Below are 14,276 nucleotides of genomic sequence, written 5' to 3'. Positions count from 1 at the left end.
ATAGAGAGAGAGAGAGAGAGAGAGAGACAGAGATTAAAAAACATATTTACATGATAGTAAAACATAACAGAAGTAAAAGCCTAATTCCTAAATTCCACACACCACTGTTTAAAGGAAAGAAAATGGCCCCCTCCCTCTCTCTGTTGCGCCATCCATGACTCTCACATCACCACCGCTGTTCATGTTCACCAAAAAAAATCACTGCTGTTCACTCATCATCACCATGAAGCAGCCACAATATCCCTCCTCTCCCATCACACGAACTGTTGTTGCCTGAAAAACTGTCAAGGGAGTCATGGTGGAGTAGGGTAGGGCTTCAACCGAGTTCCGGCCTTCGTCGTTCAATGGATTCACGATGGATCAGCGCAGGTCCTTCAATGGAGTCGTGATGGAGGAGGGCCTTCACCAGGGTTACGGTTAGTTTGTATGAGAGATCAGAGATGAGATTTGTCAAAATGACACTGTTTTGGCCACGACAAACCACAAACACGAACCCTCCGTACCAATACGTGATTCGCACTGGGTGCAGATTCGGGGAGCAAATGCACATGCCCATGTAACACAGCATTGCACAGTCATATTAAGAATTGTTAATAATCCATGATTTTGACGCTCTTTAGTCTTCTTTTCTCTTGGCTTTTTTTTACAAATAAGCGGGCTAAGTTTTTCCCTTGGCATTATTGTAATGGGCAATTATTCATTAAAATTGTTATTCAATACTCATTTATATAAATTCAATGATGCATAAATGTCATAATGAGTAGCATTAGCAATTACCTCGGCCAGATGTTTTTCACCAGATGACATAAGTTCCCATAACCTCCCTGGAGTCCCGACAACAATCTCGGGTTTTGCTTTTAAAAGTCTCTCCTGCTTTTCAGCTAAAATCCCCCCAACTATAGGTGTCACCCTGACATTAATATGCTTCGCAACTGCTTTGAGATGATCAGTGACCTGAAAAAGAAATTACAGAACCAAGTAATAAAATCAATCACTTTTATCATTTATACTGGGTTCCTGGAAGCAAGTTAACCATAAAGATTTATTCCCATTAATCATATTCCACAAGTTTACACAGGTGGCATGATTATTTCCATGTCATGATGAAAAATGGTAGGCATGACAACGGCATTTAACATGAGTAAAACAGTGAATAGAACTACAGAAAACCACATTAAAATAAAGGAATTCAATATTGAAGGAAACTAACGTTTTGCTAGGATGACATTGTCAATCTAACAATTTCAACAATATGACATTGATTAATTGATAAAACAGCATATAAAAATGGTCCTGCTAACAAGAAACCTAAAAGCTTTGTTTATGAACTCGAGGAATACAATTTTTACACTGGAAACCATAACTTTAAGATTTTCAAAATATTACATACATTACTTTCCAATGTGAAGTTTCTATTTTTTGAATCCTTAAACAATGTCCTCAGAAAACTTGTTACAGTCTCCTATAAAAAATTAGGCATGTTTAGAGCAACCATAGTAGTTGTTCTTGAGGTTGTTCTTAACATAATAAGAACATTCTTACTATGTTATCCATTGTGGCATTCTTATTTTGTGAATTTTGTCCTTGAATAAGAACAATTATTGGCCAAGAGAATGTGAGGAGAGAGAACGAAAATTGGGCATGAATACAGAAGTGTTGGATAGGTTGTGGGACCCAAATAAGAATGATGTTTGCTATTGTGGGGAAAAAGGTAGATGTTATTCTCAATTGTGGTTGCTCTCACTCTTCGTTGAGGTAATGAAGGCAAATACACTGACTGACGCAAAGGTGCTGAATGTTTTCAGCACTCTTCCACTTTATTACAAACATCACTGGATCATTTCCAGTGCTGAAAATTTTCATTTGAGCACTGAATTGAGTATTCAACACCATTATTCTCTGACTGAAACAAGATTCTGTACATTATGTAACAGTGATTAGCAGGCTCATCTAGTCATTTCTGTAATTATTCTATTAAATAACCATGTCCAACTACTCCTACATGTTGCTATAAAAGCTTAGGAAATCGATTATCAGCTGCGAGAAACAACAGAAGAAAATCCCATCCCAGCTATCCCCTCTCATGTATAATAATAGTGCCTAAGCTAAACAAAGATTTTAACTGGCATAAAACCAAATACACAGTATGAAGTTCCCACATTTTTATACTATTAACTATAATATGTAGTATAAAACAGAGATATATAAGCATCACTGATAGGGTTGGCATAGGGTAGTAGAAAAGAGGTTAGTTGTTAGGAGTTGTTTGAATTAAATAAAGAGGGAATTCCTAGAATACCCTTACTAGTTAGTTAGATTAGTGTATTAGTTGTATAAATAGAGGAGGGAAAGCTTGTAAGAGGGAGTTTTTGGAAAAGTTGTAATTGGGAACTGATTTAGGAAATCAGTTAGGGAAGTTACTCTCTTGTGGAAGGAGTTCTTCATCATTGTATACACATTTTCAGCAATAATACAAGTTACTGGTCAAGATCACATTGATCTTGCATCTATTCTTCTTCTATTTTCTGTTTCTACATTCTGATTTGATACCAGTCCTATCAATCACCTTAACAGCTCCAAATACTGAAATGAAGAAAAAGCCTACCTGGAGTGCAAGTTCTCTAGTTGGAGCAATAATAAGAGCCCTCAGAAGGCCTGTAGGAGCATATCTTTCTGTCTCTTCACCCATTTCTTCAAACAAGTTTGCAGCCTTGTCTCGCTCCTCCAAAAGGCGTTGCAAAATGGGCAAACCAAATGCAAGTGTTTTACCTGATCCTGTCTCAGCGGCCCCAATAACATCCTATGGAACAAACATATAAGAATAATAATTAAAAAGCTAATCTTCAGAATCAAACTGACACAGAAAGAGAAGAAAAACTTTTAACAACCTTCCCTTGATGAGCAGCAGCTGGAATACAAGCTTTCTGTATTGGTGTTGGTTCCTTAAAGCCAAGCTTGCATACTGCTTTCAATAGCAGAGGATGAAGTCTCAGCTCATTCCATGCATAAAATTCAGTTTCATCAATTTCCCCTTCTCCAATGTCATTCTCCACATTGGTATCTAGACCTAGAAGCAGATGTTGCAATTAGATGAATGTGTCTTTCTACTTTCAATAATTAACTAAGAACTTAACATCTATAAGCTTATACATCATGATAAGGGTGTAAAGGAGTTCAGTTATTCACGAATAGCGAATCGAGTTTGACTTGAAAAATATTGGATCAAAGTTGTTTGTCTAGCTAAACAAAGCTCAACTTCGGAGTTGGGATCAATAATTTGAATGAGTCAATACTCGGCATCGAGCTACATAGATGTAACGTTAATATCTCCGATATACACAGTGTACAAGTATATTACCTAGAGAATACCAACTATAACTTAGGAGTTGTTTATGCAAGGAATTATGAATACAAAATATTTTATTTCTACTCTTATTTCATCTTCTAACAAACAAATTCAAGCTTCACATTTCTACTTCGCTGCAAATATTTACAGAAATATAATTACTGGAATAATAATGAAACAAGCAATTACCAGCATCTGTCTGCTCAACTTTTAGGTTTTCACTAACTTCCTTCTTCTTCTTCGTCTTCTTCTTCTTTTTCTTCTTACTTTCGTTAGACTTATTTCCCTCATCTGTAACCGTTTCTACTTTCACATCGCCACCGTCACTCTTTTTATTATTCAGATCTGTGTCCTCTTTCAGCTTCTTATTCCTTTGAATATATTCAGGTTCAGGAATATCTAAACCGTATTCAGCCTCGTCAATCTCCTCTAGTGAGAGAAAACCACCTCCTTCAACTTCATTAGAACCAACAATCATAGAAAACGGGTCATCGTGTTCGTCTTGAGAAATAGAAGAGTTCCATGGAAGAGATTCAAGACGATCTAATTGTTCAGAATCTCTTACCTTAGAGAACTTCCTCTTCGATTTTCTATGGCGACGCTCTGAAAATGTTGCTGTTGTTGCTTCTTCTTCTCCCATGGCTAATAACAACAACACTCACTTGCGGCGAGTTTAGTTTGGAACTGGAAGTGTATTTTAGCGTCTCTTCAAAAACGAACCCGAGTGTGTTATGTTTACTATTAAAATTGGGTTGGGCCGGGTCAGGCGAAGTCCACCTTTTCCTTTATTAATAACTACTTAAAGCATCGGGCGCATGTATTTTTAATATTTCGTAATTTAATTATTTGATAATAATATAAAGTTTTACTCTATAATTAATGCATCTTGTAATTATTACAAAAGTATATTACACTCACATTCTTTGAGTTTTAGTAAAATTATACAAATCAATTATTTTTATTAATAAATTTTATAATAAACAAAAAATAATGAAAAAATATTAATTCTTGTATTATTTAGATTTTTCTGCACCTTTGGAAAGTAGAAGTTTATTATGTTGATTACTAGACGTATTTCCCCTTTCATATGATTCTGTTCAAATTTTATACATATTAATTAATTTCATCAACATATTCTTAAAATAATTGATTTTAAAGACAAATCATTAATTAAATGAGAAGCAAATATGAACCTATATTTTTAATGAATTATAATTTTGAAAAAACGATATGAGACTATTAAATTCAATGTTATTAACAATATTAATAATATTCCTTAATTTGAATTACATATTATTAGAATTAAGAAAAAGTATAGTCATATATATATATATAAGGGATATATATTATTAGAATTAAGAAATTCAGCCTTATATATACCAAGTTAACTTATATATACCAAGTTAAGTTACACTGATTACACTAAATCTCAGTCATTCATTTTCTTAAATTCAATGGACCATAAGGGTGAGTAAAATAATTGATAAGAGAGAAAAAGAGAAATTTTAAATAACTTTTAAGTTTAACCCATTTGGTCGATTGTATTTAAGAAAATGAATGTATGATATTGAGTGTAACTATTGTAACTTAACTTGGATATAAACAAAATCTTTATTTGTATATATTACATGTGCTCTGACAATCTATTATGTGTATGGAGCCTCTTTCTCATTACATGGAAACTTAAAAGAGTCTTTCACATCAAGTTTGGCATGTGAAGCTATAAGCTAAGTTAAATTATGCTTCCGAGGCTCAAGTTTTATATACAAACAATTAGTGCAAATCAACAATTCTTTTCAAGGAACTATTAGCCAAGACAACGCACATGAATAGAAAAGCAAGGCAAGCAAGCAAATCCAAGCAGCCACAAAGGCAGAGTAGCAAATGGAACACTTGCAAGCGGTAGAGACTTGTACTAGAAGCATTGCACCACAAGTTTTGATAATAACACAGTGTATGCATGTATTAGAAGCAAAATAAGCTCCACGTGGGATTAGAATGTTGGATAAGAAGTTATTTAAGAAGCTAGCTAGTTACTTTTTTTGGACATCGAAAATAAAACAAAGCAATTAGGGAACGTGGGAGAGATACATGTCTAAGATTTGAGATGCCTCAGTAGGCACAAAGGTCCAAACATGTAAGCATCCGGGAGTTGAAGGCCTAAGCTAGCAAGTTACTTGTATAATATGTAACTTTTCATTCATTCATTATATATGTAACTTTTCATTCATTCATTTTCTCCACACAATTTCTTCATTTGCTTTCAATTCTCTCAACCCTTTCATCTATTTGAATTGAGCTTGAAGAGCTCACTGCTCCCCAACTCCACTGGAGCCATTTTCGCTTGCTATCAGAGCTCTTAGCTTCATGTGGTTTGCCATTTTTGCAGGAACTAGGAAATATGTTTTTTTGGATGGCTGCTTCTAATAAAACTACTTCTGCAATGGGAAAATTATTTTCAATAAATCAATATCATACCTTTGATGGTCCAGTCCCATTTGATTCTTTAATATTACTAAGAGCAACATAGTTATTCTAATTGTCACTTGCCAATAATGGAATAATCACAAGATTGAAATAGAACAAGGAGCGATAACTGTGAAATGGATTAGTTTCTTACCCAAAAAGTGAGGATACCCTATTTCAACAAGATGGAAATAGAAAACCATGTTAATTCTTTTCGAGTGATAGTAGTTCTACAATTGATTATGGAATAGGACAATACATGAACATCTCTGTAGATATAACACATAAAATAAGACTAAACTTATGCACCATCAAATTTATTCTTACATAACTTTACAGGATCAGCACAAAGTACTACCTTTTAATTAAACTTATTCAACCTTTGTGTTCACTTCTGGCTACCCCTTATATCCATTACTCTCATGAGTCTCATCTCAAAAGGAAACATAGCAATTCTGTTCAAGATTGTTCAAGCACACATGACTTGGGTTCTTCATTGGAGGGCCTTTTCCCAGTGCTCCAATTCTTCGAACCGGAACGTGATCAACCTGTCTCAATTCCCTCCTTCAAACAGAACCCTGCCTTTCCATCTGTGATTCTTTGAACTATTCTGGTTCTTCACAATAGCAGTCATACCTGGCAGTAACAGAGACTATTCTGGTGCTTTTGGCTTCTTTGTCAGTGAAAGATTCAAGCTTTTGTTTCCTTCACTTTTTTTGGGAGGTGGGTTTTCCTCAATGAATTTTTTCAAACCTTTCTCACCTCCTGGGAACCCTCCAGTTAATCCCATAAGTTCTTTGTCAAAACCATCTTCTGCAACACTTTCAGTAGAAAGTGTTGATCCACCTGAGTTTTCTTTTTCTTTATCCTTTTCACTTTCTTCTGCTGATGATGACTTCTCAACTTCACCAAGTTGCTTGTGTAGCTCCTTTTGAAGACCTTCTTCTCCATTGCAGAGTCCTCTGCCTCCTAGGATTTGCAGCATGTCGAATTTGGCACATGGTTGCACTACTTTGTAGTTTGGTTTGGAGTGAATGGCGGAAGGTTTATTGTAATGGTGGAGATGATTATTGAGGTTATCTTGCCGTAGGAATTGGGATCTAAGAAGAGAGCCATGCAGGCTATGGACAGCAACAAATGGAGGCATTCTTAAATGTTTAGTAAATTCACTAAATTGGAATATTTGGACACTTTTTTTAGTACTTATCCCCTTACCTTATGATTAACTCATCTCTTTTCGGCGTGCATAAGTGTCTCTCAATAAATGTTAGGAATCAAACTTTTGATATTTTTTGAGATCTAGTAGGACCTTATACAACTAGATAAACACTTTGTTGGTAGAGTAATGGAAACTGACATCATTGGTGAGAGGAGGGGTGATGTCTGAAAAGAAAATATTTCATGGCCTAATTCTGACCACAGGTTCTTATTGGATAGCCCTATCTTCTTTTATGAAGAATCTTATTCAGAAAAGATTCCTCTCGTTTAATCCTGACCACAAAGTTCATTTATTTGACCATATTGGCATCTATGAAATGTTAGTCTAGAAAAATGACATTTTTGCATCTTTTTTCCCCATACTATAATTGACTTTTGCTTTGGAAATAATAATGGGTAAATGATTAGTAATGATATATAATAGGTGTGAAAAGGATTGTGAGAAAATAGTATGAAAATATCATTAATCATCTATCATTTTACAAAACCGCCTATGTTAGCACTATACATAGCCGGTCCTAAGTCCGGATAAAGATGAAGGTTGTGTTAGATAGTCAATATTCAATATAAAGCTTTGTCTAATCTCAATGATATGGATCAACCATATTGATTTATCATTGTACAAAAGAGAAAATCATACAGGCAAAAATACGTGAACAAAAAGTACATCAGTACACTGACAGATTATTCTCATAAAATGAACATCTAAAAACTTTTGGAGGAATCCAAACCAACTTGTTGGACTTGGAGGAAAATGATGAATGACAAATGATTAATGGCTTAACTTGACTTTTTGAAGAATTTACCTAAATCTATTTTATAACAATCAAAATGCATTAAGAGAACACTTTCAGTTTGATGGATAGGCCATTACACTATGCTAACAAGGAAGCCTTATTTGACATCTTTGTTGCCTCATTGTTTAGCTTCATCTGTAAGCATTAATCTCACACCATCTTTAGATGAAACTTGATTAATTCTTACTGTTTGAACCAATCTAGTGATGTCTATAGATGTGTTAGCTGGGGGACTTACCTAAAAAATAAGAGCAACATGAATAGATGAGAGGAGGAGGAATCCACTTACTCTAAGAGTAAGTTTTTTAGGGAAATCCTCATCTTAGTCATTAATTTAGTGAAATCCAATGATTTGAATCTAAATCATTAGATGTCCATAAAATTGATGGCTATGATTGGAATAAGTGGATACCCACCCAGCTCAAGAAGAAGATAAGATTATATGAGGATAAAAAGTACTCAAATGACTATTAAAAGAAAAGGAAAAATTTTGGTGGCTAAACTTTTGATGACCATGATTGAGGACACAAAGGGTCTTGAATCTTTGATTAAAGAGTAGACATTAAAATGGTTAGTTTTATAAATACAGCGATAATGCATGCGTCAAATACATAGCATGAATTAGATAGTGTCCATCTTCTTCGCTACCTAGTAGAGATATTGACATGTGATACAATTCAAAATTTTAATTATTTTTGAATTAAATAATTTTTAAATTTATAAATTTTTTAACCTTATATTTCAGTATTAGAGGATATCTCCATTCCAATTAAACATGTCAAGTAAGCACAAATTCCCCCATAGGCTTGTCTTTCCCAAGAACCTGCCATCACAATTAAGTGAGTCATAGAGGAATTAGAGGAAGAAGCTAATAAGTAATGATTGGAAAATGAAGCACACAAAAAAATTGGAATCAAAAGAATTGAAATGTTCTCTCTTTCCAAGAGAGAAAATGAAAAGCTACTGTGGAGCAATGGACAAGAAACCATAAATAGTGGGAACTAGAAAGTTATTTACTATGGCAAAGTGAAAAACAGTGTGAGCCTACAACCTTCGATATGGGTAGAGAAAACACTAATGTTTATAAATAATAAGAGTTGTGCTTCTTCTATCCAACATCTCACTCAATTGTACATATTGTGATACAATGTGTCTCTAATTTTGGATTTATAATATGGAATATATTAAATTATGCGTCACCTTAATCAAAATAAGTATTCTATTTGATATTTGAGAGAAAAGTGATTCAAAAAATGAAAGAAAATTCAACCGATAGCATATTTATTATTTTTATTATAATGAAATTATTTTTTTATCATTGAAAACAAAATTTGAAATAAGAAGTTCCATATTAGAGAGTATTCTTATTCACTTAACCAATATACTTGGTAGCTTCTATACCAGCAATCATGTTAGTAGTATAAGTGTGTCTACTAGTTACCAAAATTTCATTTTCACGAGATTGGTATACCGTAATATTTCCAAGGGCAAAATGGTCTCAATGTTTATGTTTTTTCTACTCTATAAAAAGAAACAGACCCACTTAAAAAAAATCAAAATCTCTTCGCAAATTAACAATGGTGCCTCTGAATCTGATTTTGGTGCTTGTGATGCCATGCAAGTTCACCCAGACGCACTTGGGTGGTTTCATTCAATCATTCCCTGTTTCATGGGCATACGATACAGGTATACAACAATCTTTGTTTCTATCCTCAATTGATGAGTGTTTGCCACCGATATTCTTATTCATTTTATTTTAACAATTATCCATTTTCATTACACTTGTTCACTTTTTCTGGTTCTTAAACCATAATATTCATGTGGTAATGCTTGTATACTCTAGGAATATGATATTTGGATGAGAACAAAATGTATGACATTGTGTTACTTTTGTACATTGACTCTTCAAAAAAGTAATACAAATGAATGTTGAATAATGTACTAGCTGTCTATAAATCTTTATTCCGATAGTACATAGATATTACACTCTATTTGGATACCATACACCAGGGGCTTGGTTGTGTGAGTGAGAATGGATTTTTGTGTTGGTTATGTTGAGTTTGGAATTGGATATTAATTAGCAAAAGGAGGGGTGAATGCCCTAAATGGGGTTGGTCACACTGGAAATGGATTGCACCCCAGATGAAGGGTGAATCCATGGACGAATCATAGTTATATGGTACGCAGTACCAGTTCTGGTGTGGGATACCCCTTTCTATGCAGTTCGTTAGTAAATGTGTATTTTTTCATAAAACATACTATATATATATATACATATAATTGTATAGAGTATATGCCAAATGGGGGTGAGCCACATGCTTGCCCCACAATGGATCTCTTAGTTGTTGAGAGGGTTGCCCAAAAGCAGTATATAGGGCATACATAGTAAAACTTACAACATCCCTGTGTGAATCCTCTTCTATTGTTAACTTTTTCATCAAGCTCTGTATTTTCAACTGTTTATCATTAAGCAAATATGTACTTATTTTGAGGCTGAATCTGTATTTCATTAGTAAATCATTTTCATCAAATGAGAGTATCAATATTTATTACTAACTGGCTTATAAGTTTTTTTTACTCTCTCCAAGAAACAATAGTTTGTTATGCTATGTCTATTCCAAATACAAACCTGAACTTAGTTTTGCTTACAACTTCATTTATTCCAAAAGTAAAACAGATTCTTGCATTTTTCTTTCTTATTTTAATTTTTCACCACCATTTTGAAACAGGTCCTACATTAATATGACATATTTTATTGGGTTGCTGTGAAGAGGTCTCTTACGGATTAATTTGATACACCTTTGCTTGTTTGTAGGTATATGTTGATTTTATGGGAGGCCATAAATCCCCCTTACACTCATTGTGTGCATGAGTACACGTACAGGTGCTCGACAACTTTATCTGCCAGTTTGTAGATGCACTTTGTGAAGCCTTTGTGGCTTGTTGCGGCAAGTAAAAAATGCGGGTTATATGCAGCCACAATAAAGAAGTATGGGAAAGTTATACTAACCTCCTCTGAGGCTTGGCTTCATTACATTGAGTGCCACCGCATTTCAAATATTACACCAACCTCATTTAAGGCATTATTACATTTACCTCCCCGGAAGAGTGATATTGGGGATTGTAACATTTGAGCCTAGTGCAACAAAGCCAAACCTCAACAAGGTAAGTGTTTATTCCCCAAGAAATAAAGTTTCACCCTGATTAATAGTTATAGCTTTTGGCCTAGTGGTAATTGTTTGATCCAAATATCACATTCTTGATCAAGGGATTTGATTGCTTTGATAGTTTGATATTTCATTCTAAATTGTTTACTTTAATCAATAAAGTAGGAGCTTGCGTGGCATCATTGTGACATTGGGGTTTATTTGTCTTTTCTTGCTATTTGAGATTTTTTTCCCGCTCATTTTATGTTTGCTACACAAATTTTATTTTTTGTATCATTAATTTCAAAAGAATCTATGCCTCAATTGTGCTTGGTAGGTAGGAGTATAAGTGAATTGTTCACATAAATGGTAATATGACTTTCTTGGTAACGTTTTTCCCTGAATTGACATCAATTCATCCACGTGCAAAGAATAGGAACACGTGGTTTTGGATGCATCTTTTATTTATGCAATCTTTATCCTTTTGCCGCCGTGCTTATATCACAAACCTAGATAAAAAAAGCTGCGCAAGAAAAGTGGAAGAAGGAAGAAACCTTCACAGTATTTCCTAGAGAAAGTCTGCTTTTCCAATGGCACCTAAGAGAGAAGAAGCAGGCCCTATTCCTACTGGATGGGCTTCAAAACCTTTAGTGGAAAAGAGTGGTTCCAAATCGGTACTTAATAATCTCCTTTAGATTATTTATTTTATTTTATTCCAACCTAGTGGGAATAAGGTTTGATTGTTGTTTGTTATTACATTTTGTGGTGGAATAATTGAATTGTAGTAAGGGCGATCAAAATTTGCACTTTCATTAGTGTTCATCATGTGGCGAGTATCTTTTGAGGGTGATTGTTCAATTGATTTCAGTTTGTAAATGCAGATTGTGTTGCCAATTTCATTCTGCCTTTTGAATTGATGATTTAATATCATATCTACTAATTAAATGCTAAAATTTATGATTTCCTCTTGTTTCGATCGAAAATACCTAGCAATTTAGGATTAATTTAGCCAGGCCAAAATTTGCTTTCCATTTCGATTTTCTTGTTCATAAAAGAACACTAGATTTCTTCTCACGTTACTTATAATATTTTCTTGTACATGTCATAATAGATGCTAGAATGACGCTATGCGACTGGGAACTGGTAGTATGGTTCCTTTTTTCTATCGCAAAGTTCATAATGGTTTAATAGCCTAAGTCTTTGAACTCTGGTGCTGTATGGATTAGAGGCATGGGATGAAAATGCATTGAGCAATAACTTGTGGTTTGATACTATTACTAACTAAGTTGTCCTAGGTTGTGGTTGCCCCCATACTCCCTGAGTGTAGTCTATCACTGTCTCTATAACATACCCTGTCATGTTATGCCCTAATAGTTTTTGTGTAGGGTTGTTTCGGTGCATATAATAATATGCTTCAACTAATCAGTATAGTTCTTGGTTTAGAGAATCATCCTCTGTTTTCCAATTTCTCCTGTCTATACGCTTGTCTACCTTTAATTCAGCAGCATATTGCATTGGCCTAGTACAAACAAAATATGAAAAGTTACTCACACAAAAAGTGTTGAGTGTCAAATCTTTCACCAAAAGAATAGTGTATAACTAATCATTGGCATTGCATTTGAGATGATGGTTGAATTAAACACAGCAACAGACATGAAGCTGCAATTAAATTTTATTGTGTTAGAATCATCATGGAAGTGGAATAACTTGTTGATCTGTGGTTGTAACAAAGTTCTATCCAAAAATTCCTCTTATCCATGATATAGATAGTTTAGCTTTTTGATGCCATATCTTGTGGTAAATAGAAGCGCATGAAAGTTTCCTTTCTCGATTCTTCTGTTTGCCTTTATTCATGAAAGCAGGCCCAAATAAGTAATGACCGTCTTTAAACCACGCTCAATGAATTAATGTGAACTTGCTTGCTACATGTGGTAGATACAACTGCACCTCCCCTTGTTTTGGGATAAAATTGAATGTGTTTTGAATCAGTGTATAAGCTTTTCATATTGCAGAGTGTAGTGATGTACCCTATTTAGATTAGGAGAAAAGGAAAATGGTAAATTAGCATGCTATTTTTTTGTTAGTGAAGCATCACTAGAACATAGTGCAGATTAGGAAGGCTTATAAATTACAGGTCTGAGGCTCCCTTTGTTAGCTTTATCATTTACAGTTTTGCTTCCTTTTCTCTATCATGTTTGATTTGTCAATGTAATTGAAACACCAAAGTTTAGATAAATAATAAAACCATTAATCTCGATGTACAAAGCAACATCAAACTCCGCTGGGTTAATCAATGTGCAAACAAAACTGCAAAGCAAATTAACATTATTAATCAAAGTTTTTATCCAAAATAAAAATGCTCCCATTAAAAAGAAAGGAAATGAATTTGTGAATAATCTCTACCACTGTATTCTGTTATGAATGTCTACATTCAGTGACTTTGGAATTTTGTTGTTGTTGCAGTTGTTTTACTGTCCAGCTACTGGACAGCAGTTTGATTCCTATTTTGGACTCATGCACTATGTGAAGTATGCTATGAGAAACAAACTTTCCATCTATGAACCGGTGAGTTTGAACTCTGAGATTGACAAAGCTTTGATTAGTAGTGAATATGTTCATACTTCACAATTTGATTGTGGATCATATAAAAGATGTGATATTCTTAATTTTGTGAAACTCATTCTTCCTGGATCATTAACTGAATATACTGTTCTTATCAGGCTTGAAATTTCCAAAAAAATTTGTGAAATTTCTAGCACGGTGCATGCCTAATCTTTTAAGGGTGCTTGGTGTAAGTGTCAAATGATTTTGATAAACACTGGTATCCAGTACGTAAGAAAGAAAGAAACAGGGATGAAAAGAAATGCCCCTAACTCACGAGTATAGAATTCGTGATAGGGTTCTATGAATTTTATTAGAGATAGAAGAATACAAGAGTATGGTAGTGAATTACAAAGGAGAAGGATCCCACGATCCTTGTCTAACTGATTCCTCAATCAGTTATTCTTCCCAAATTCTTAACTAACTATTCTAAAGCCCCTCCTTCTATTTATAGGTAGCTACTAGGGTCTAACAACTAACTACCCAGGGAAACAGAGCCAAGGTTAGTTATTTAACAACCAAACCTTCCTCTTACCCCTCTTATACACTTGAGTAATTTCGGGTCTACCCCTACCCTTAGCCTTATCCCTATCACTACCCTCCCCTAAACTTTTTAACTTGTCCTCAAGTTGGAAATGAGGGAAGGTGTCCTGTAACACAGTAGCTGACTCCCAAGTGTTGTCATGCTGAGGAAGATGCTGC

At 34.4% G+C, this 14,276-nt stretch overlaps 2 protein-coding genes, 1 long non-coding RNA gene and 1 pseudogene across 4 annotated transcripts in view; 1 reads left to right on the top strand and 3 right to left on the bottom strand.

Moving 5' to 3' along the window:
- The window catches only part of LOC109340830 (DEAD-box ATP-dependent RNA helicase 13), a 9,478-nt gene extending 5,415 nt beyond the window's left edge, over positions 1-4,063 (bottom strand). Inside the window, exons 1-4 of the mRNA XM_019578577.1 lie at positions 3,536-4,063; positions 2,889-3,067; positions 2,606-2,800; positions 778-954 (exon numbers count right to left, since the gene is read on the bottom strand). Coding sequence (XP_019434122.1) covers positions 778-954; positions 2,606-2,800; positions 2,889-3,067; positions 3,536-3,986 — 1,002 coding nt within the window. The 5' untranslated portion in view covers positions 3,987-4,063. The remainder of the gene's footprint in view (positions 1-777; positions 955-2,605; positions 2,801-2,888; positions 3,068-3,535) is intronic.
- A 1,992-nt stretch (positions 4,064-6,055) lies between these two features.
- LOC109340828 lies at positions 6,056-6,985 on the bottom strand (annotated as a pseudogene).
- Positions 6,986-9,382: 2,397 nt separating this feature from the next.
- LOC109340826 lies at positions 9,383-13,754 on the top strand. Of its 2 annotated transcripts, XR_002106845.1 has the most exons (3): positions 9,383-9,513; positions 10,643-10,992; positions 13,437-13,744. XR_002106845.1 is itself a non-coding variant. In XM_019578576.1 (2 exons), the coding sequence occupies exons 1-2, from the start codon at positions 11,564-11,566 to the stop codon at positions 13,743-13,745; spliced, it is 393 nt and encodes a 130-aa protein (XP_019434121.1). In that variant the 5' UTR covers positions 11,010-11,563; the 3' UTR covers positions 13,746-13,754. The 2 variants fall into 2 exon arrangements, 1 of the variants encoding a protein (XP_019434121.1); XM_019578576.1 differs by lacking the exons at positions 9,383-9,513; positions 10,643-10,992 and adding an exon at positions 11,010-11,647 and having other exon boundaries at positions 13,437-13,754.
- LOC109340827 lies at positions 10,077-10,636 on the bottom strand. The gene is made up of 2 exons (XR_002106846.1): positions 10,227-10,636; positions 10,077-10,164 (listed from the first exon to the last, which is right to left on the bottom strand). It is a non-coding gene; the product is annotated as an uncharacterized LOC109340827 (long non-coding RNA).
- Positions 13,755-14,276: the final 522 nt, after the last annotated feature.

Source organism: Lupinus angustifolius, unplaced genomic scaffold (assembly GCF_001865875.1).
Source record: "Lupinus angustifolius cultivar Tanjil unplaced genomic scaffold, LupAngTanjil_v1.0 Scaffold_262_3, whole genome shotgun sequence".
Taxonomy (NCBI): domain Eukaryota; kingdom Viridiplantae; phylum Streptophyta; class Magnoliopsida; order Fabales; family Fabaceae; genus Lupinus; species Lupinus angustifolius.
The sequence above is the reverse complement of the archived record's forward strand: the minus strand, read 5'-3'. Positions and strand labels throughout refer to the sequence as shown.

Coding starts and splice junctions, on each gene's coding strand:
- LOC109340826 (XM_019578576.1), top strand. CDS start 11,564: ATGGCACCTAAGAGAGAAGAAGCAGGCCCTATTCCTACTGGATGGGCT. Junction 11,648..13,436: donor AAAAGAGTGGTTCCAAATCG/GTACTTAATAAT, acceptor TTGTTGTTGCAG/TTGTTTTACTGTCCAGCTAC.